This window comes from Nyctereutes procyonoides, unplaced genomic scaffold (genome assembly GCF_905146905.1).
Source record: "Nyctereutes procyonoides isolate TBG_1078 unplaced genomic scaffold, NYPRO_anot_genome, whole genome shotgun sequence".
Lineage (NCBI taxonomy): Eukaryota > Metazoa > Chordata > Mammalia > Carnivora > Canidae > Nyctereutes > Nyctereutes procyonoides.
In genome coordinates this window covers 39,883,004-39,907,173 of record NW_026575120.1, presented here as the reverse complement: position 1 = coordinate 39,907,173, position 24,170 = coordinate 39,883,004, and the positions used below count along the sequence as shown (strand labels likewise).

The 24,170-nt window shown below is 44.3% G+C and overlaps 1 protein-coding gene across 1 annotated transcript in view; it reads right to left on the bottom strand.

Annotated features, from left to right (window-relative positions):
- Positions 1-24,170, bottom strand: part of CNTNAP2 (contactin associated protein 2) — a 1,382,004-nt gene that overhangs the window by 17,988 nt on the left and 1,339,846 nt on the right. The window contains exon 22 of the mRNA XM_055334793.1: positions 12,619-12,858. Coding sequence (XP_055190768.1) covers positions 12,619-12,858 — 240 coding nt within the window. The remainder of the gene's footprint in view (positions 1-12,618; positions 12,859-24,170) is intronic.

Below are 24,170 nucleotides of genomic sequence, written 5' to 3'. Positions count from 1 at the left end.
TGGTTCTGCTGTCAACAGAGAAGTCACTGACATGCTTGGTGTCCCCCTGCCCTTCCCAGCATGACCGCCGATGGAGCGGAGGGGTTGGCCAGACGCAGACCTAGGAGAGCCAGGGCTCTAAGGGTCAGGGGCTGCAGAGCACGGAGACCAATGGAATCCTAACCTCCTTGGCTTCCAGATCTACTGTGAGGGACAAAGGGGAAGCGAAGACCACAAAAGAGGCAGAGGAAAACTGGACGGAAAGTGAAACCCACCTGAGGGAGGAAAGAAGGACCTGATATGTGGTCCCAAAGCTGGATGTTGGAGCTTCTTTTGATTTTCCCACAGTGGAGTTCCAGAGAGTTAGACAGTCTTGGTCAGGAAAGGATGGAAGCCTTGGGCAAAGGCAGCCCCCTAATTGGGTCAGGCATGGAGCCACTAGGGAGAAGCAAGGGTGTGGAGGGGGTGGTTTGCAGGGGTGGGGCTGAAAGGAGGTGGCACCCCACTGCCCTGCACCTCAGCCACTTGCATCCCTCATTTCTTCATCCCCAGTCCCCACTGCTTTGCAAAATGCAAGCCTGCCAGATTCGTTCTTTCGGTGACACAGGGAGGCTGTAGCAAGGCAAGGGGTCTCTAGAGGCTTTTCAGGTGCTTCAGATAAAAGTATTTATGCCAAGACACTGCTTCTGGGAGGTGAGATCAGTCAGAAGTGACTCTTGGGCTCGGAGTTTAGATTTGTTAACTTTGGTTCACATTCCTCTGTAAGAGGATGTCACACACACACCAACAGTGAAAATGAGATCTTTAGACATTCAAGTTACAAAGGTCAAGAGCAGCAAATATACATTTAAAGAAGCCAAGATAGGGATCCCTGGGTGGCTCAGTGGTTTAGCGCCTGCCTTCAGCCCAGGGCATGGTCCTGGAGTCCCGGGATCGAGTCCCACATCGGGCTCCCTGCATGGAGCCTGCTTCTCCCTCTGCCTGTGTCTCTGTCTCTCTCTCTCTCTCTCTCTGTCTATCATGAATAAATAAATAAATCCTTAAAAAAAAAGAAGCCAAGATAAAAGCAACTGGTAAGAGAAAACGGAAAAGTGACAGAATAAATCCAGAACTGGTTCTTTGAAAAAAAAAAAAAAAAAAAAAAAAAAACAACAACAAAAAACCAAAAAAACAAAGTCAGTCTAATCAAAAAGAAAAGAAAACCTAAATCTAGTATAAAATATTTGAATGAGAAATTTTCTGGAGGATGGAAATTAATTATAAAAACTTATTTTGTTCAACTATGGCAATGAATTTGAAAATCTAGATTAAAAGCACAAATTCTGGAAAAACATAACAGAAATCTTTACAGATGACAAAGAAAATCTAATTAAAACAGTTATCATAGAAGAAATTGAGAGTTGTCAAAGAACTATGCCCACCAAAACCCCAAACAATATAAGACAAAACACAAAAACAGTAGGCTCCATTGGTTTTATGGGGTAAGTCTATTTTTTTTTTTTTAAGATTTGTTTATTTTAGAGAGGTGGGAGTCCCAAGTAGAAGGTCCCAAGTAGATACTGCCCCAAGTGTGGAGCCTGACCAGGGGCCCAATCCCAGAACCCTGAGATCTCACAACCCTGAGATCTTACAACCCTAAGATCACAACCTCAGCAGAAACCAAGAGCTGGGCGCTCAACTGACTGCGCCACCCAGGTGCCCCACAGGGTAAGTCTATTAAATTTACAAGGTTCAAGAGATGCTCCAAGGCTACTTATATCCTTGAAATTCACAGTGAGGTCCGTGGCCCTGCAGCATCAGCATTACCTGGGAGCTTGTTAGAAATGTAGAATCTCAAATCCCATCTCTGATCTACTGAGTATCATTCATTAATTTCCCCAGGTGATTCTAAGCTCATTAAAGCTTGGGTGACACTTGTTTGTTCTTCCACTAGTTGGAGGGCAATGGGTAAATCCAGCACGGTGTGACTGGGGATCACAAGACTGAAGTGGTGTTGGCAGCGCTGAGTTCTTATCTGGAGGCTCTAAAGAAACGTTTGTTTCCAGGCTCATCCTTGTTGGCAGAACTCAGCCTTTGTGGTTGTAGGACTGAGGTCCCGGTTTCCTTTCTGGCCAGTATGATCTGCTCTCCTAGAGGCCTCCCACATTTCTTGCTGTGTGGCCCCTTTTGATGAAGCTGGAATAAGTTTAAAACCAAAATCTTATCCCCACCCCGTAAAAAAAAACCTATCTCACCCAAGAACTATTAATGTAAAAAACAAACAAATTGAAACCAAACCACTATGAGGTTTATTTATTTATTTTTAATTTATTTATTCATGACAGACAGAGAGGGAGAGAGGCAGAGACACAGGCAGAGGGAGAAGCAGGCTCCATGCAGGGAGCCCGATGTGGGACTCGATCCCGGGCCTAGGATCACACCCCAGGCTGAAGGTGGCGCTAAACTGCTGGGCCACTGGGGCTGCCCCACTATGAGTTTTAGTAAAATTACTTCTAGTTATACCTTGAGAGGATTCTTTTCCATGATCAAATGTGGTTAAGGCTAGGAATGAAAGCTTGGTTCACCATTTGAAGATCTATTACTACAATTCACCCCATTACTTTACCCCAGAAGAGAAAGAAGCGGGTCATGTTCATAGATGTTGAAGTGGCATTAGATACTGTTTAACACTTAACACTTGACCCCAAACAAAAATCCTTAAGATGTCATAAGCCTACGGGAATCCTTAAGATACATACACATGTAGGGTATGTTATGTATTAGGTGGGATTCTAACACGGCCCTTGGTGTGCACGTACTTGTGTCACATTTAATCAGATATTCATCTACGTGCTGCTATATGGACTCTGCTAAATTAATTGGGTGCCAAATGAGCTTATCTTAAGATAGGGAGGGTTTGTTTGATTTGTTTGTTTTTAACTGCTTTTCCTAAAAAGAGAAACAACTTGGAAATTTATCAGGAAATGTTTTAAAGTTATATTCATGCGGATTTTGTACGGAAGGGATGCCATGATAAGTGGAGAGACATTCTCCTGCCGGACAGGGAAACATTATGTGTACAGATGTCGATTATGGTGCAATTGACTTACACGTAAAATTCAATCTCAGTAAACATTCTAGAGAATCCCAGTGAAATGACTGGAATTCTGACATCACACGGGAAAAGTAAGTGTGCCAGGATAGGAAAGTTTTGAAAAACAGAATAAAAGGGAAACCAGCTTTACGAGATATTAGCTGCTATTATAAAAAGCTGAATCATTATCACAGCTTGCTACTGTCTCATGAGTCAGATCAGCGTCACAGAGCAGGGAGTCCAGAAGCAGATTCAAATGTAAAGGGCAATCGTGAATATGATAAAGGTTCAGGAGAGGACGGAAGCTCAGCACGAGTGCCGGAACAACTGGCTGGCTAGTCGGGGAAGAAAAATTTAAAAAGTAGGACTCCTAACTTACTCCTCCCACCCAAATAAATTTAAAGTGGATTAAATATGTAAATCTTACTGGGGCAGGTGGTTAACTGTTTAACTCTTGATTTCAGCTGAGGGTCCTGGGATTGAGCCCCTTGAATAGAGCTTTTTTACGTGGAGTCTGCTTGCCCTTCTCTTTCCCCCTCTGACCCTCCTGCCCACGTGCACTGGTGCATGCTCATATAGTCTCTGTCAAATAAATAAATCTTAAAAAAAAATAGATAAATCTTACAAATAAAGTCATTAGAAAAGGATGTGAAATATCTTTTTTTTTTCTTAAAGATTTTATTTATTTATTCATGAGAGACACAGAGAGAGGCAGAGACACAGGCAGAGGGAGAAGTAGGCTCCGTGCAGTGAGCCCAATGCGGGACTCGATCCTGGGACTTCAGGGTCACGTCCTAGGCTGATAGTGGCGCTAAACCGCTGAGCCACCCGGGCATCCCAAGGATGTGAAATATCTTAAAAATTAATTAATTAATTAATTAGAGAGAGAACGAGCAGGGCAGAGACAAAGGGAGAAGCAGGCTGCCCACTGAGCAGGGAGCAGATGTGGGGCTTGATCCCAGAACCCAGGGATCATGACATGAGCCAGAGGCAGATGCTTAACCAACTGAGCCACCCAGGCGCCCTAAAAATAATTTCTGAATGGAGAAGGCATGACACAAAACCCAAAAGCCATGAAATCCTCATATTTCACCCTGGAACATTTTAAAGTTTTCACATTGGAAAAAACCCCTTACGTTAAAAAAACTAGAGAGCAAACCTTAAACATGTAGGAAAATACTAATTTACTTCACATATAAAGAATTCTTGTAAGTCAAGAAAGTAGTAAATGACCAACAAATAGGAATGCAAATAATTGTTTGGTCAAGAATAGAAAGAGTCCGTGGAAAAATAAACACAAGCGACTGGTTAACACACACAGAGAGACTTAAATCTCCCTCAGGATTAATGCAATCCAAATTAAAACAACACAGTTTCTTTTTTTTTTTTTTTTTCCAAGTAAGACCTAACAACATTCAAAAGAACATTGTGATGTACTAGGTTGGCGAGTGTGCGGGGAAAGGGACACTCCTATCTTCCTGGATTGGAGGCACGATTATCTATGGAGGCTGCTCTAGAACAGCTATCGAAATTAAAAATGCATCCTTCAACCCAACAAAATCAAATCATGTGTACAAAGCCATCATTATGGAAACAAAAGATGGGAATGTCAATGACCATTTGATCACAAATCTGCAGCTCTCATGTTCTACTTGACTTGGGCTTCCATAAATATGCTTGGCACTTCTCCAGAAAAGGACAATTTGCACCATTTGCAGGAAAACCGCACATTAGAAAAGGGGCTGATAATTGTTGCCTGCGCTTGAACAAATGCTGTTTCGGTCACGGAAGGGAACAAAAACCACAAAAGATAATAAAAAGATTAGGTATCAGAGATTGAATGCATTAATCATGCAATCTTTGCATAAGGATGAAAACAGGGATCTGCTCAGAAATAATTAAGATGTAATTATAAGAGCTGGAATGATTATTTTAAGTGCTTGCAGGTGGTAAAGAAAACCAACTACCCGCTTGCAATTATGGCGGAAACTGAATAGATACATGCAGCTTTGAAATGTTCATTATACCCATGAAGACATAAAAATATTTTATCTTCAGATGGTGGAAAGGAAATCTGGAAGATAGACAAGAAATCAAGTCGTTGAAAATCACGGCGATAGAGGTAGGGGCGCCCTTAGAAATCAACTTGCTAAAAAAAAAAAAAGAAAGAAAGAAATCAACTTGCTGTTTCCAGTGGTAAAGGACCTTGGAGAGGGGCAGCTTCAGGTCTTCCTGGCCAGTGCCCGGGGGTGGGGGTGGGGGTGGGGGGGTACTGTGTTCTGGGGTCTAACAGGTGCAGGGCAGTTACACTGAGCCATCCCAGGGACCACATTCCACCTAATTCCCAATTTATTTGGGAGAAGAACCACATTCCTTTTTTTTTTTTTAATTAAAAAAAATTTTTTTTTGAAGAACTACATTCCTAAGAGGAGCTGGTTTTTCAATTGTTCTCCCAACCTGAGTGAATCCACTGGACAAGTTGGGGTCTGGAGCCTCTGGATACCTGACAACCTGTGACCTTGGGTATGGGAGGGAGGAGAACTAGTCTGTGTCAACTGTTTTCCACTCTGCTCAATGCTTTAGGGCTCTCCACGTCCTGCCTGCTTCCCTCCAGGGGGCTGTGAGTACTCTGGTCAGAAGCGTCTCGGGGTCAGATGTGGGTTTGCTTTAGGCTGGGAGCCCAGCACTAGGAGTTTGGCTGCCAGCACCTTCCAGAGGCCAACGCCCCAGGGCATCTCTGGGGTGCGATGCACCTGTCGCGTACTGTGCACCTGTGCTGAGACTATAACCTGCATGTACTAGGAGTCCTGCAAGGCAGTAACCAGTCATAAGTTTTCTAACTAGAGGATCGCTTAGGAAATGAAATCTTACACTGTAGAGTGCCTTGTCTATGTTAATATATATTTTACAAATTTACTTATTTGAGAGAGAGAGAGAGAGAGAGTATGTGAGCAGCAGGGGAGGGGCAGAGGGAGAGAAAGAGGGAGAGAGAGAGAGAGTCCCAAGCAGCCTCCCCGCCGAGTGCCGAGCCCAACAACCCCAAGATCGTGAGCTGAGCTGAAACCAAGAGCCGGATGCTTAACTGACTGAAGCACCCAGGTGTCCCTCTATGTTAATTTTTTTTTTTTTTTAAATCCTAGGATGTGGCCTTTGGTCTGATGTATTTTGTATCAAATCTCATGAATGTGATAAAACAGCCCAACACTTAATACGCATGTCTCCCGAAACAGCTTGATGTACCGTTTGGAGTTGTTCCTTGGTGCAGAAATTTATGGCATCAGACTCCTGGATTTATTTTCTCTGGTGTTTGTTTTGTTTTTGTATTTTACAGAATGTACACTGCCATCTGCAGCTGGCTCTCTGCTGGCAAATCCATGCCATTTTAAGGAGATAAGATTCTCTGGATTTGACAAAGAGGAAAAACAGAGCTCACAATTCTGAGGTGAATCACAGCAATTTGTCTGGTGCTCTGTGACCTATAAATGAACCAGAATTCAGGGCTGGGGTTTGCTTTTTCTATCTTGTAACTACTGCACTAAAGATATTCTAATGGCCAGCATGATGTGCTTTATAAACAGGCCGTACCTGTTATCAAAGGGGAGGAAAAACTAGGCAGGAAAAAAAAATATTGGCTGGATGTTTCTCATACAGCAGAATTGTTTTTTTGTTTTTTAAAGATTTTATTTATTTATTCCTGAGAGACACACACAGAGAGAGAGAGAGAGAGAGAGAGAGGCAGAGACACAGGCAGGCTCCATGCAGGGAGCCTGACGTGGGACTGGATCCCGGGACTCCAGGCTCACGCCCTGGGCTGAAGGCGGCGCTAAACCGCTGAGCCACCCAGGGATTCCCAGCAGAATTGGTTTAAATCAAATCAACATAGTTTTATCATTTTCCCCTGTGAAAAAACACACTCTACCAGACACGTGCTAGGCACTTGTGTTTGTGACGCTCCTGTCATAACTGCCCAGTGTTTTCCAAACTCCGATCATGTGGGAACCAGCTTGACTTTTTTGGCCAAAATCCATGTAAAACCTAATTACTATTTATTTACTTATTTACTTATTTTCACTAAATTGACCCAGTTTCTATTTAAATAAATGCACTGATTACACTTTATATTTCTACTGAGTTACTCCATTGCCTGTCAAGCCTGTTGTTTTTTTTTTTCTTCTTCTTCTTTTAATTAAAGAGTGGGAGAAGTGCCAGAACCAAAAAGGAGTCTTTCTCTTGGACGACATAAGGGCTGGAAGAGAACAGGAAATCACTTTATATTATGTGATGTCACGTCTATTTTCTTCCTATAATGACCTGGAAACCCCCTCTCAAGGCCACCATGTTGCACTGCTCGAGAGGCCATAGACTGCAATGCGAATGGCATCCCTCAGAGTTGTGCAGTGCACAGCCTGACCAACCATAAATGTCCCTCACTTTGCAAAACAGTGACGGAGCCCAAAAAGCTTTACAGAGGTAAAAAGAGTATCTTAGTGAGTAGTATCATGGAAGAGAAAAAGGATCTTATCACTTAAAGCCAGCATACCTTGAAATACTTTTTTTTTTTTTTTTTTTTTGGTTTTTATCCTTTGGTATCATCTCAGATAAAAGAAAGAAATGTAAGAGAGCAGAAGGCACACAAGGTCTAAGAGCTGATGTCCTGAATTCTAATTTCCAGGTCTCTGGGAAGCCAGTGTCTGGTGTGAGTATGAAGTGAGTAGCCCTACTTCATCACCAAGATCCTTTGACTACTAAGGCCACAAGGACTCCCTCTCCCTATTCTTCATAAATTCACCTCCTTTATTTTAAAGGTGCATCCCCCCACCCCATAGCCTTTCAAATTCAGTTTGCAGCTCATTCCAAAAATGGAAAAATACTCTGGTATTTTTCTCAAACTGAGGCTCCTCCCCGGGTGCAGCCACTTGTACGACAATGGGCTTTGCTGAGAGCCACCGAGTCCAGCCCCACACTGGGGGTTTCTTGTTTCTTTGTTTCGTCTTTTTTTCCCCCAGTTGTAAGTAGGCAGACCTGTGCTCCGCAAGTTCAGATAAAACTTCTCTATCTTGGTGAACTTCCTAACAAAAGAAATGATCAGAGCAGCCCAACCTTTTGTAAGCTTATTGCTGTGGCCTTTTAACTTGTGATTTTACCATATATGAAGGCTTCATTATGGTTTTTCATAAACTGGATTTTCTTTTTCCTTTCTTTCAGTATTATTTGGGTATTTAATTTTCTTGTCTTTTGGGCCTACTTCCAAGGGCCTAGCAAGGGGGCTGTTAGTAAGCTTCTCTCTTATTTGATTCTTTTTTTTTTTTTAAAGAGTTTATTTATTTATTCATGAGAGACACAGAGCAAGAGAGAGGCAGAGACACAGGCCTAAGGAGAAGCAGGCTCCATGCAGGGAGCCCGACGTGGGACTTGATCCCGGGTCTCCAGGATCACGCCCTGGGCTGAAGGCGGCTCTAAACCGCTGAGCCACCCGGGCTGCCCTCTTATTTGATTCTTATAGGATTCTCAACCTTGACTGCACATTGGAATCCTTGGTGGGGGGGTCGGGGGGAAGGATGGGTGGGCATCTAAGAACACCTGTTTTTCACCTCCAGCATATCTGCCTTAATTGGTCAGGGGTGCAGCCTGGGTATCAGGATTTTTAAAAGCTGATAAGGTTAATTCAAAGGTGTGTCTGAACTGGGTGTTATATGTTGGCAAATTGAATTTAAATAAAAAAAATTAAAAACAAAACAAAACAAAAAAGTGCATCTGAGATTGAGAACCACGGCACTGGATTTAGTGGTTCAAACTCTACTGTGCATATAAGCCTCCTGGGGAATCTTGCTAAACTGTAGATGCTGAATCAGTGCACCTGCGGTACGGGCCTCAGATTCTGCGCTCCGAACAAGCTTCCAGGGAACACGCTGCTGGTCGAGGACCACACTTCCCACAGCACCAGAGGAGTCCATCCACTTCCAACTGTCCTTTTTTTTCAAACCAGGACTCATTAGCGCTCGCCTTCATTCTTTTCCTGTCTTATCCCTACAACGTTCACACATGACTCAATAGGCCGCGCTGGTATTTTTGCATATATGCTGCTGTTTTGTTGTGATAGTGAAGATTCAGTTTCCACGTGAAAGATTCTCTGAAAAAAGCAAAAGGCTCCCAAAGAGTAGGGGGCAACTGCTGATCTGGGGGGGGGGGTCCATCTAGAACTGAGTTGGGATGAAGATGATTTTAGGTTGAGGACATTTGGGTTCAACAGGTGCAGAAAGAAATCTTTGTGGAACTTCGTTTAGCTGCTTGGAAGTGGCAACTTCTGGAAAATGAGATTGCCGTTCTCTCCTCTGGGCAGCTGTCACTCCCAGGAAGGAGATGGAGAGTAAGCGTACTAAACGTGCTCTCCCAGGGGACTTTGGCCTTGAAGAACACAGAAAGACCATTCAGAGCTGCACAAACAGCACTATTGCACACTTTCTTATCTCCTTTTTTTTTTTTTTTTTTTTTTTAGAAATCCATTTGTTTTTCCCATGGAAGCCTTTTCTCCTCCTTCCTTTTTCTCTACTAGTAAGGCATTATAACAACTAACCATTAATTGAGCTACTTCTGTGAGCTCCTGTATGCACAGGAACATTTTTTTTCTCCTGTTAATATGCCTTTTATCAGGTGTTTGTTTTTTGTTTTTGTTTTTTTTTTTTAGACAAGGCAAAGACGGAGAGAGAACCCTAAGCAGGCTCTACACCCCAGCATGGAACCCAATGTGAGCTCGATCTCATGACCCTGAGATCATGACCTGAGCCGAAACTGGATTCAGATGCTTAACCGACTGAGCCACCCAAGCACCCCTGCCTTTTATCAGTTTAATTTGCAGGCCCCCATAGACAGAACATGAGACAACAGAGGGAAAGTTCTTCTTCTCTGACACTAGTAAGTATCCTTCCCTTATTTTTCTCTGTTCTCTGTGCAGCCCTCCACCCCCATTCTCTCATTTTCTTTAAAGAAAAAAAATCCAATTATGTTATCTAAATAGGCCTTCTGCTTCATAGTTCACAAGCTATTTTCTATCCCTTTAATAAAGTTCATGAGATAGACACACATATTCTTCTAGAAGTATCCCCCAAATATGGAAATGGCTGGCAAAGAGGTTGATGCAGCGGCCGGCCAACACCAGGTGAGGACTCTGCTCAATGCAAGTGGCAATTCTCTGCAAATGGACCTTTTGTGACAATGCAACCATAATATCGGGGTTACAAATATTTGATTTAAACATTGAGGGGCACCTGGGTGGCTCAGTCAGTTCAACATCTTGCCTTCAGCTCACGTCATGATCCCAGGGTCCTGGGATCGAACCCTAAGTCAGGCTCCCTGCTCAGCGTGAAATCTGCTTGTCCCTCTCTCTGCCCCTCCCCCTGCTCCTGCTCTCTCTCTCTTTCTCTCAAATAAATAAGATCTTTAAAAAAAATAAACATTGAGGGATCCCTGGGTGGCGCAGCGGTTTAGCGCCTGCCTTTGGCCCAGGGCGTGATCCTGGAGACCCGGGATCGAATCCTGCGTCGGGCTCCCAGTGCATGGAGCCTGCTTCTCCCTCTGCCTGTGTCTCTGCCTCTCTCTTTCTCTCTCTCTCTGTGTGACTATCATAAATAAAAAAAATAAATAAACATTGAATAATTACACAAATGTTCCCTACGTACATTTTCACTATGTCAATCACAAGAATGAATCTGTGACACATAAAGGTTTTTTTAAAAAAACAAATGGTTTTTTTTTTTTTTTTTTTTTTGCATCTAGAGGTTTTTGAAACAGGTTTCTTGGCAGCCGCTGTGGACCACACACGCTCATGGCCTCTCGCAGGAAGTACCTGGAACCGCACAGGAACCTGCGCGTTTCAAAGATCACGCATGGTCTCCGTTTGCTCTGGCATCTGGAGGAACCGATCTGAGAAATCTCTATTCCTCGGTCGCCCCAACATAGGTCTTTTCTCAGCTCATATTTTCACTCCTACTTTTCTTCTCCTGGCATGAGGAATGCTTTCCTTTGTTCAAGGCAGCCCATGAGGAAAACCTGGCCCACTCTGTAATCCTAACAACATTCATGAAAGAGAATTCTTTCCAAGTACCCTTGGCACACAGCACCCCTCATCGTGTTCTGGGAATCCATGTGTGAGGGAAAAAGAGGACTGTTTAGTCTGTAAATTGGCCATTCTGACAATGGGGCAATTCTGGCTTCCTCTGGAGCTTTGTAAAGCTTGGCCGCACAAATCCTGGCAAGCAATCACAGTGACAAGAGCTGCGCCGCAGCCGATAAACCCCCGAGCATGGGCTGGAATGCGTGGAAGGCAATCAAACGGGTGACGTTTACGTGATGAACTGTTATGAGTTAGAAGTTAGGATGGGGGAGACTTTGGAACCTCGACTGGACGTTCAAGCCTCATGGCAAATCGCGTCTGGTATAATAATAACCACATCGTTAATACGATTGCTGTTAAGCTTCGCAAAAGCTTGCTGCACCTCTATGACCACGCTGAGTGCTTTAGTTCATCGTCCCAGAAAGAACTCTGTATATTGGGCCTCTTATCTCCATTTTATTCATTGTTCCTCCTCATCAAGGAGATGAGGAACGAGCTCAGGAAGCATGCCCATGTTTGACCTGCTAATGAGACAGTGATGGAGACATGGGGACTGTTAGATTTGGAACTCACAGAGAGATCACCCCCACTCTTCACTTTATGGGTGACAACGCAGAAGCCCGGGGAGGTCACCCAAGTGGCCCAAGGTCAGGCTGGGTAGAGGAGAGAGTAAGACCTATGGCTCTCTGCCACTTGGTGTCACAGGCATGCTGAATTTGCTCCCAATTAATTTTGCGGCCAAGAGCCGTAGCCTTACTGTAGGGCCTGTCCTTCCAAATTACATCTCTTATCACCACCAGGAGTGGGACTAAATCCCCGGAGTCCTATAAGCTTAAATGGACCTCTTAAAATCTGGAAGGCTACAGGATTATTCACATAAACACAGGGTCAGGAGATGGATCTCTGTGTTGCTTTAGGCCAATCTTTTCCAGGGCGCCTGCACGGTGCATTGGGTTAAGTGTCTGACTCTTGGTTTCAGCACAGGCCCTGATTTTGGGGTCGTAAGATCGAGCCCCGAGTAGGACTCCGTGCTCAGCACAGTGTTGGCTTAAGCCTTTCTTCCTCTCCCTCATCCCCTCAAATAAATAAATAAATTTAAAAAAATAAATCTTTCCCCTGGTAGTAGACCTTGACTGTGGGGCTGCAGTGAGAGTCATCAAGGCAAGGACCAGGTGATCCGAAAGTCACATCACAGACATCAGTTTTGGTGTCTCCCAAATTCGCGTCAATGAGGAATAGTCAACAGTTCCCATGTTTCTTACCTTCACCTTATTGTTCTTGGCTCTGAGGCCAGCTGACGGTCGTAACTTTTGAGCACCTGGTATGTGCCAAGCACTCCTGGGCTCACACGTTCCCTCATTGCCTTGATCCTCCAACAGCCTTACCAGTTCTGTTACGAACCCCACTAACGGACGAAGAAACTGAGGTTTAAAGAAACGAAACAAGCCGGCCTTACCTGAATCCAAGTGATCTAAGTGCCAGGGGTCGGTGGCGGACGACATGGGTGACAGGGTCAGCGGGGAGGCTCCGCAGTTGGACTCCACCAGTTCGCCCTGGATGTGAACGTGAGCCGAGGCGTTTGTCTGCCTCAAGGCCGCCTTGAGGGGCGCAATCTGGTTGAACTGCACTCTGGAGAGGCACCCAGTGAATCCCGGGGTGTTGTATTTGTGAATCTCTTGGTCAATCTTCCCTGTTTCTAAAAGAGAGAGAAAGAGAAAATAAACATCTTCTCCTGCTCACCGTATTCCCGCTGTAAAATATCCTCGTCTTTGAAGGCCCGTGTCCAAATCTTACTGTGGGTTTCAGTTTAAGATGTTCTATTCTCTTAGATGAAATATTAATGACTCGATGGAGCTCAGGGCTGGAGACTTCGTGGGAAAAGAGACTCCTGTGTTACTAGAGAACGAGTAGGGTGAGGAGAATACGATTCTATTTGGTAAAATACGCACATAATGACCTTCCCGATACCTGTGGTTTTGTTGAAACCAACCACATTCACTTGGTTCTGATTGATCTTTCTCCTCCTTTCCCTCTTACATAGGTCAAACAAGGCCCCCTCCTGGTGAATTATGCTTCTGTTCTGTACCCCATTTCTACTTTCTTCTTCGGAATTCTTTATTTAAAAAAAAGAAGTAGAGAGCGTTCCCATAGCCTGTAATAGAGCGTCTTCTTTCTTTAGCCTCCAATGCCCGTGGAATTCTGAGGTTTTTAGAATCTCAGCAAGTTTTTTTTTAAATTTTTTTAAAGATTTATTTATTTATTTATGAGAGAGAGAGAGAGAGAGCGTGTGAGCGAGAGAAACAGGAGGAGGGAGATGCAGGCACCATGCATCAGGAGCCCGACGTGGGATTTGATCCCGGGACTCCAGGATCGTGCCCTGGGCCAAAGGCAGGCGCTAAACCTCTGAGCCACCCAGGGATCCCCCCTCCCAGCAAGTTTCTGATGGAGGTTTTGGCAGTCAGGAAACTTTCCCAACTCAACTACAAACATCCATACACACCTGAGAATCCCTACCCAGTCTGTGAGCTTAACATCTTCCTAAAAACTCACAGTCAAATCAGAGGGGAATTTGAGGAGAGCTACCGTTCCAGTTAATACAACCAGTTATATCGTCTTACCAGTTGGATCAATAATAGAGTCTTTTTTGACCATCCATCTTGAGTTTTACAATCTACGTGGTAGAAATGAACGTTGAGGGAGCCCTAGACCTTTCGTATTGGTGGTTCTCACAAATGTGGTTTCTGGACTAGCAATGAGCATCACCTGAGAACTTGAGAGGCGTCCTGCGGGTGGGGCCTGGCAGTCTGCATCCCCAAGCCCTCCAGGTGACTCTGTGGCCTGCTAAGGCTTAAAAACCATGGCATAGGCTGTGACTGTGCAGTGCCACCAACCCAGGTGGTGGGCCAAAGGCCCTTCAGAGAAGAGCACGACAACTTGTGTTCTGGACAGGAGATTATGCTAACGTGATGACTCTTTTATTTTATTTTTAAAGACTTTATTTATTTATTCATGAGAGAAACAGAGAGAAGCAGAGATATAGGCAGAGGGAGAAGCAGGCTCCTTGCAGGGAGCCCGATGCGGGACTCGATCCCAGGACCTCGGGATCACACCCTGAGCCAAAGGCAGAGGCTCTATTGCTAAGCCACCCAGTCATCGCATGATGACTCTTTTAAAACCAAGGACAAGGATGTGAAGTATTTACCCTTCCACTTGGACTATGAAAAACACAGACTTTGGGCAACAGAAGGGTACCTACTTCTTTAAAAAGTTGGAATCAGAGCAAGTGATGTTTCTTACTGGGGAATGAACTCGGGTGAGGTAGTCTTATAAAAATTTACTGCCCATTCAGGAAAGAATAAACCAGTACAGAAGGGAGCTTTTAGGCCTTGGGGGCACAAGTGAATGTATCGATTATTTGTCATATTGAAGAATGAGTTCAGTGACCGACCTGTAGTAATCCCATGTGAATTTTGATGAACAGGAGAGACGGGCAGCAGGGAATGGTAATGCTGGGTATTTTTTTTTTTTTAAGATTTCATTTATTTATTCATGAGACTCACAGAGAGAGGCAGAGACACAGGCAGAGGGAGAAGCAGGCTCCCTGCAGGGAGCCTGACGTGGGACTCGATCCCAGGACCCCGGGATCACGACCTGGGCCGAAGGCAGACGCTCAACCACTGAGCCACCCAGGTGCCCCAGTGCTGGGGGTTTTAACAGGGGCTCACTCGGACAAGTACATAAAGAAATTTTAATTAATGATTCCCCATAGTTTTCTCCTGCAGTACATTTCAGTCTGTGACGTTGAGCGAGTGCATGTTCCAGTTAGGATGGGGAGGCGGAATGTACCTGTGACTGAACAAAAATCCCACAGTCAGGATGTCTCTTTGATGACAGGGAAGAGGCTCTAGTCCCACTGACACCTCACTGACTGTTCTCTTTTTCTTCCTGTTTTCTCCTCAATGATTACAGGATTATTGAGTGAATGAACAAACACATTGATTCATGGAATGAATGAATACGAATTCAATGATTCGTTCTTCGTCTCCTGGTCTAGTATCAGAATTTCTTGTTCTGGGTTCACCAACTTGCCTTCCATGCAAAGAGTTCCTATACTTGGTTTCTCTCCTCTCCTCCCAGCAATCTGCCTTCCTTTGAAACATCTTCAGACCAAGGAGACTCAGGCTGACTCTGTTCCCAGGCTGGGAAGGGAGACCTCGGCTCCTGGCTGTCCCAAATTCCTACCAGGCTAACGTCTGTGGTCAAGGCACCAGAACAAGTGGCTGTTTGGTGGTAGGAAACTGGGAGCCTCTTCAGCTCAATCTGCTGCTTCTCATCCATAAATGGAGAGTTCTTTTTTAGCCTGCCCAGTCTTGGAGTAGGGCTCAGGAAGGAAGAATTCCGGGGCTGGCAGCTACTGCCATCTGGTGGGACTTCAGTTCAATTCAATTCAATTCAATTCAATTCAATTCAATTCAATTCAATTCAATTCAATTCATTGCATGGATTCAGTGCCTGGCAGCAGTAGCAGGAAGACAGAGATAAATACAGAACTTTACCCTGAGTAGCTCACAACATAGCTGGGGAAACAAGCACGCAAACAACTAAGTGTAAAAAAAAAAAAAAAAAAAGTTAAAAAAAGTAAAAAAAACAGAAACAAAACAAAACAAAAAAACAAACAAAACCAAACCACTAAGTACTCCAACTGGACAAACGCTGTACGAGACCAAGAGTTAACAGGTACTGAATCTTTAAAATTAGATGCTTTAAACAAATGCTAGATGTTTTCTACAAATTAGACACTTCATACCCAGAACAACCATATGGAAAAGGGAGCATCATCATTCCTAGGGAATGTACGGGAAAACTGAGGCTTATGCTCTAGACCCCTTGGCTGGTGGGGCTGGCCAGGCTGACGCCAGAGCCTCTGGCACCGTGATTTTCTGAGCTGAGAAACAAAGCATGTATTTGGCAAAATTATCAAAGTCTACGGTAGATCCGGGAGGCAAGTTTGCTTGGGGTTCTGGAGAGCACTTTAGGGGAGGTATTGCTAGAACGAGGGTGGTTTTGGGTTTTGTCTTGTTTTGCGGTTAAGAACACTTTTAACATAAAATCTATCCTCCTAACGCATTTTTAAGTAGGACGTATAATGTTGTTAACTCCTCTTGCAAAAGTGAAAACAGTGTGTCCTTTGCCCCATACCCTGCAGCCCCTGGCAGCCAGCATTCTACTCTCTGCTTCTGTGAGTTTGACTAGTTTCGATTCCTGATATAAGTGGGACTAGTAGTTTGTTCTTCTGCATCTGGCTTATTTCACTTAGCACAATGTCCTCCAAGTTCATCCCTGTTGGAGCAAATGGCAGGATTCCCTTTTCTTTCTTTTTTTTTTCTTAGAGGTTTTATTTATTTATTCAAGAGAGACACAGAGAGAGAGGCAGAGACATGGGCAGAAGGAGAAGCAGGGTCCCTGCGGGGAGCCTGATGTGGGACTCCATCCCAGGACCCCGGGGGTCACACCCTGAGCCAAAGGCAGACGCTCAACCGCTGAGCCACCCAGATGCCCCTGGATTCCCTTCCTTTAAAGGCTGAATAATACTCCACTGTGTATATGAACATTTAGCTTGTGTTCAAATTTTTGCTATGGATGAATAATGCTGCAAGGAACATGGAGCGCAGATGACTCTTCGAGAACCTGATTTTAATTCTTTTGGGTATATACACACCCGGGAGTAAGACTGCTGGGTCCATGGTGATTCTAATTTAAATTTTTTGGGGGGAACTTCCACACTGTTTTCCACAGTGGTTGCACCCTTCTACACTCTCAGCAATTTCTCTACATCTTCACCAACGCTTCTGTCTTGCAGAACTAGGCTTTGAGAATAAAAAGAAAGAGAACTCCAGGTTGAGTTTGTTATGAGTTCAGTTACGTTCTGGGACCTGTGGGAGTCTGATGGGGTCAGAGCTCAGGGCCAGATTGGGAAGAGCCTTGAACGCCACCTTAAGATGTTTGTAGTTAAGTTGGAAGCTCAAAGATGTTGAAGCTGCAGAAGACTGTGATGGAAACTGTGTTAGAAAGAGAATTCTAGTGACGGCACAGCACCTGCTCTGTGCAAGTGGTCCCATGAGCCACCCCCCCCAGGCCCCTGCAGACTTCCTGGGCTAAGACAAGCACCCTTGTGGCCGTAGGGCTGCAGTAGGGTTAGGCCGTGGATGGGGGTAAGCGCCTTGTCTGTCACCAGCATCCCCTTGCCCTTTGCGAAGCTGTGATACAATCTGTAGTGAGTCAGTTCTGGTTTTGTTGCCTCTGCTAGAGATTTGGGTAGGGAGCTTCTGACTCCAGCTCATTTCACAGGGTCCCTAACATAGCTCTCCGACCTTTCCGTAAGGCAAGCTTCCCTATCACCCTCAGAAAATGAACAGTTTCAAAGCCATATCTGTCTGAGGGCTCCAGTTTAACGTGGGGTGAAAGAAGTGTCCCCTTCTGAATATCTCCCTCTGAGATGACAGACACAAGGCAGATGGCCAGAGGCAGGCCCCAGGAAGGGGGTTCAGATGTGGATCAGGGACCCCCCCGATGCGGGGAAGGAGCAGAGGCTCTCAGGCTCGGCTGGAGGGGGCTGTGAGCACTGGTAGAAATGTCAGCTGGGGACGCCCGGGTGGCTCAGAGGTTGAGCATCTGCCTTCAGCTCAGGGCGTGATCCCGGGGTCCTGGGATCGAGTCCTGCATCAGGCTCCCCATAGTGAGCCTGCTTCTCCCTCTGCCTGTGTCTGACTCTTTCTGTCTCTCATGAATAAATAAACAAAATCTTAAAAAAATAAAAGAGAAGTGTCGGCTGGGTGGGCGAGGCTGGGAGCTGGGCTGCAAGCACCAGCCCTGCGGATGAACTGCTGGTGCTTTTGCCTCTTAGGGGCTCCTGCACTCTGCCCACTTTCTTCTTTAGCTTTCTCCCCACCTTTTTTTTCTCTACATGGGGGAAAATCCCCAGTGTTTCACCTCTTGTTCTTTTCTTGAAAGGTGACTGGGTCACAGTAGTGAGTTCTGATGCCCAGGAGAGCAGAACCAACATTTCCATATCCAGATGGAGCTCCAAATCCACTTGATGTCAGCTGAGACCCATTCCCCTGGGGTGGGGCTGGAGATTGCAATAGATGCTCTCGATTCTTCAGGTCCAGGTGGTTCCAACTCTGGGCCATGGGATAATAGCATGAAAAGCTTCTACATGGGCGAGGTACTGTGTTTAGTACTTGTTATGTGGTACGTTAGATCCCCACTTCACAGATGAGAAAACTGAGGCATAGAGAAGTCAAGGCTTTGGTAATGAATGAACCCTTCATGTAAAAAAACAGAGAAGCCAAATGTTTTATTCTTAATTCTTCTCTGAAAAAACAGACTATATTATGTTGTTTTTAGATTCACTTGGATTTTGGCATTTCTAGTCCCGCACTCTAAAAATGTCAAAAAAAAAAAAAAAAAGCTTTCAGTGGCTATTAGAGACTGCCTTAAGACCAGGTTTCATTAGTGACTTGGCCAGTAAAAAAAGTTAAAAAAAGGAAAAAGCCACACACTGATGTCAAAGCTTTGTCAACATCAGTTAAAGCAGCAGCGAGTCCTGTCAACGGCTTGTCTGGAATATAAATCCGTCCTTCTTAGGAACATCTAACACATGATAGCAAAGCTATCGCTTTAGTGTTTTGAGCTCATTACAGGTAAATTATGTTAATCTGTAAAATTGATTGAACGGGTCTCACACCGAAATCAAATATCACAGCACAATTTACTGTAAGAAACTGCTCTCTGCACGGAGATGTCTTGGCCAAGGCGTCGTGCTGGGGAGGCCTGCTTGAAGAATGCAAATTTTAGAAAGGCGGTACGATCACTTCTGAAATTAAATTCTCAAGCTGTAATTAGCACTTTAATGTCTTACCTTCATGATGCCGTGGGTTATAGCAAATAGCCCACTTAAAATGACACGATTTCAGGTGACACCTTGCAATGAAATGCACACTGCTGATTCTTTTAAGGAGGAGGCAGCAATTACATTTGCAATACATTAGGGAGCTTTCTGGCTCCTGCTCTTGGGCTGCTGAATACCAAGTGCCCAGCAGGAATGCTGTGAGAATTGAGAGGAGAGGGGGTACCCCACACAAGCAACCCCCGGCCCCACTGACCTCAGATCCGTGCCGGGGCCCTGTGCACTTGCATGAGCACTGCCTCAGTGGCTGGACAGCCAGATGCCGACACCCCCACAGAGATTTCTCATTTAGAGACTATTTAAACTCATCCATATATTCTTCTTGTGCATCCCATGGGATCTAGCCATCAGCTGATTTTTTTTTGTTTTATTTTATACGTTTTAGAAATTCCTATCAATGTTCTTTAGGGGGGCAGGGGATGGGATATTCTGAAATATCCCTGTAAACTCAATCCTTTACTTTCTATGAAAGAGACAAAAGATCTTAGAATGTCAGTGGGACCCAATTTAAGACTTTTGATAAGGCTCGCTGTGTGCCTGTCACTATGTCAGGGGCTGGGGAGTTACCTTTTAAGAATCTGTAGAATTAGGCAAATTGAACTCCAATTAAAAAAAAAAAGGAATTTGTAGGATGGATGGAGATGGTAGGACAGGGATCCAGCCCACAAGCTCATCTTTGCTCTGCAGAGACTCAGGTGCACCTGGCTCCAGGGCACTGTCCCCTCCATTCCCTCCCTCTGCTCCCAGGGAATATTCCTACTGGTGGCACTGGGGGTAGCCTTAGGTCATTCTCGGGATGGACATTAAATAGCATGTGATCACAGGTTGAGAGGCAGTTCCTTTCTTCTCATTCTCATTTAATCCTTCAAAAAAAGAGGGTGTCAGGTTGGCTCAGTGTGGGACTGGACCATCTTTTTTACCACTCTGACATTTGCCAGTTTAGCTTTTTAATAACCGCCCTCAGACCTGCTCCAGCAGAGGTCACCGCTGGATTTCCCAATATTTCCATGGCGCGTTTTTTTTTTCACCAGCAAGTGCTACTGGCATTTCAAGATTTCCTTATAACGTGCTCTCATTTGAACACACATTCATTTAAGTGAAAATGGTGAGTCTATTTCGAGAACAATGTTAACTCAATAGCATAAAAGAGGTAACCAGAAATGGGAAGAATGTAAACAGAAAAGGCAAAGACCCGATGCCCCGTTGGCTCTCAAATTACTGTTCTTTGGGGAATATTGTGGTGGAGAAGCTTGGTGCTCCTCTAAAACCCTTACTTTTCGGCCCGAGACACCTCTGTTCCACTCACATGGAATCCCATTGTCTTTCTCTGTTCATGCTTAGTTCCTGCAGTTATCCACCACCTTAGAACATCAGAGGTCCCCAGTCCTTCAAAAAGAGGGCTCCAGAGGCCTTCCTCCCAGATTCTGCTCCCTGCTCTAACTCCCTGGCTCAGGTGTGCTCTCTCCCTGCCTGGATGGACCCGAAACCTGAATTTGTGCCTCTGCTAGATTTACAGTTTCCTTGAGAGCAGAGACTCCATGTCACTTATCTTTGTGTTCCTCCAAATGTCTAAAATAGCCTCTTGCCCGAAGTGATCAGCTGGGGGCTGCATGCACGACCACAACTGTGCTGCATGTGAGACAGTCTGTCATCCACACTTTGGTTGTGTGGGAGGAGTGGGAGGAGAATGAACACTGTAGAGATTCAGGTACAGCAGAGTTCACTGTGGGCCAGAGTTTATCAGCTTCAGTAGGTGTGGAATGTGGCTTTCAGAGAGGAAGGGAAAGTAGCAAATTTAAATGCAATACAGATATATATATATAGATATATATATATATATCTGTGTGTGTATATATATATGTTTTATTTATACATGATTTTATTTATTATTCAATTTATCAATTTATTATTTAATTATCATATAAATCAATCCATTTACTTATTTATTAAGATTTTATTTGTTAACTTGAAAGAGGGAGAGAGAGCAAGAGAGAGAGAGGACACAAGGCAGGGAGGGGGGCAGAGGGAGAAGGAGAAGCAGAGTCCGGGCTGAATAAGGAACAAGATGCAGGCTGGATCCCAGGATCCTGGGATTGTGACCTGAGCGGAGGGCAGATGCTCAATGGACTGGGCCCCTTGGTGCCCCCAGCTTTATATTTTTATATACATTTTATATTTATATTTTATTAATATATTATTATTTATGTATATATATATGTCTTTATATATGAATAGACTTTACATTTATATATGTATGTATTTCTGGAAGTACTATTACCTGGAAATCTATCTCACTGAAAATACAGTTGTTTTGTTCTTACCTCAACAGTCATCTATTAATGTTTAGTATCTGGTACTATATAAACCCTCACCAGCCTCAAGATTGAAGCAGTGGTTATATGGGACCAAACGGAATAAATAGGAAGTGGGTTTGAAATCACTGCCTGCGTGAGGTTTTAAATAATTCTGAGACTATCAGACTGAAATGCGATTGGTGAGGAGTCCAAACGACACACCCCGGGCTCCCCTGGGACTGGCAGCTGCCCTAAACTGCGACTCTCAGGGTTGGGGCTGAGCATGGGGTTCTCACCTGACAGGACAGCTTGACATAGGTTAATTACGTCGGGTACAATCTTCCCATTTGGCTCTAGTTGTCTGGATGGCAGCCTGAGTGGGCCAGTGGAATAAATAAGTAGGAAATAACCATAACCAAAAGAAAGTCGAAAAAGGGGGAGAAAAAGGCAACAAAAGAGCCAAGAGCATTCATCTCAAAAAGCCACATAAAACCACATAAAACTCATTCCTCCATTCCAACACGATCCATGATAAACATTAGGCAGGGCCCTGACATGCACGCATCCAGGGTCAGTGTCAGCTCTCTGCTCTCACAGGCTAAATTCTTTGATCAGGAATGTCTTAAAAAAAAAAAAAAAAAAAAAAGGAATGTCTTCCTGACCAGCTGCCTTTTGAAGGATGCTCCACTAGAATGAAATCCATATACATAACTGATGTATAGAATTATGTGCTATGACACTTTATTAATCCCTGGGAGAAAGGCACTAATGAAATCTCATTGTATTTATGATATGCTTTTCTCTCCTATGGAGGAAGGCGGGACTAAACTGCGCAGGTGTAATTTAAACAGCTCTTGACCTGTGACAAATGCTAACTCGGTTACAAAGAGGCGATCCGCTGGGAGAAGCAGGGTCTTCTCCTCCTACACTGCAAATCTTTTTCTGAGGATTAATAAAACAAGATGGGATTACCCCCCCCAAAAAAAAAGAATAATAAAAAGAAATGTCTCCATGCGAAGATGCTAGCCTACACTATTTTGCAAAATATCACATTTTTTATTTGTATACACTTAATACAGTCCCTGAACTTTTGGGGGAATAGATAGATAGATATAGATAGGTTGAAACTGTTATTCCCTATCTTAAAAATCCAGACTGGGAACTACAAACTTGCTGGGTAGTAGAACTCAGTCGTGATTACGATAATACAAAGGGAAGAGCCAATCTCTGAGCTGTTTCCAAGACACCAGACATTTGGCATCACCCAGAACATGCACATCTGAAAGATACATTTTCCATTTTCTCCTGAATATTTCAAGTTGTCAGATAGGAGATGGAAAGCCTGGTGCCCCTTTCCTGGAGCCTGTGCCCTGCTGCACAGCATAATTTTTCAGGCTAAGCATAAGAGGCTTTGCTGAAAAGTAACAAGACCTTTCAGAAAACGAGACGTATCTGTCAGTCAAACCACAGAGTTGGTATCAGAAAGGGAGACAGAACATAAAGACTTCTAACTCTGGGAAATGAACTAGGGGTGGTGGAAGGGGAGGAGGGCGGGGGGTGGGGGTGAATGGGTGACGGGCACGGAGGGGGACACTTGACGGGATGAGCACTGGGTGTTATTCTGTATGTTGGTAAATTGAACACCAATAAAAATTAATTTATTAAAAAATAAAAATAAAAAATAAAAATAAAATAAAAATAGGATTGGGCTGGTTTGAAAAAAAAAAAAAAAACCACAGAGTTGGGTTTACTTCCCTAGAAATGCAGGTCTGATTTTTACCTCTCAAAATCTTAGTAAATGTAAGCTACACGTCCTAGCTATTTGCTACTGGAGGACAGAACACTAATGTGCTTTCCCACGAGTTGGGAGATGAACAGGCCTGCCTCTTATTGGGTTTTAGTCCACTTTGGCTTTCGCATTTTAACTCGCTAGCAGCAGAAATAGAATCCTACATACAAAATTACCAAACTGAAAAATAATTTCTTCTGTGTGTGCTCTACTTCTGATAAAACTTTTTTTTTTCTTCTTAAGGTTTTGGAAAGCCCTATTACACTCACTGTAGCCAACGCCATAAGGAGAGTAAGTTTTAGCTTTTAAATTTTCCTTAAAGCCTCTCTAGACTATTGAAGAGCATTCCAGCCAAGACTAGCCCAGGGTCATGTGAAGCTAACTCCCGGGGGAGTGGGGAATTTGGGGCAATGGGAAAGGAGGAGGGAAGGTTGCGGACTTAACCTATGTCACAAACAGCAGAAGTGCAGGCTAGGAAAGCGTGTTAACAAGTTTTTGTCTTTTCCGACTATGTCAAATAGAAGGGTTCAGTAAAATATTCCTTTGTTCTTGCTTGTATGGTAATTCCTACCCCAGGGGGCATCTAAAGCTGTCTTACCCTAGAGGAAAAAAAATCCTTTGAGGGGTAAGATTGCATGAAAGCCTGACCATTAGAGCATTAGAAAATGGACACCAAGGTAGGGGTGGAAGGCAATGGTTTTCCCAGGGCAATTAGACCTGTCATGCACACATAGAAAGAGGAGAGAGCTGCTGCCAGAAAGTGTACCGGTGGGGGTGGGGTTCCCTCCACTGGCTCTCCAGGTTGCATAATTAGTGTAAGAAAGAATTCAAAGGGACGCCTGGGTGGCTCAGTGGTTGAGCATCTGCCTTTGGCTCAGGTCATGATGGGGGGCCTGGGATCCAGTCCTGTATTGGGCTCCCTGCAGGGAGCCTGCTTCTCCCTCTGCCAGTGTCTC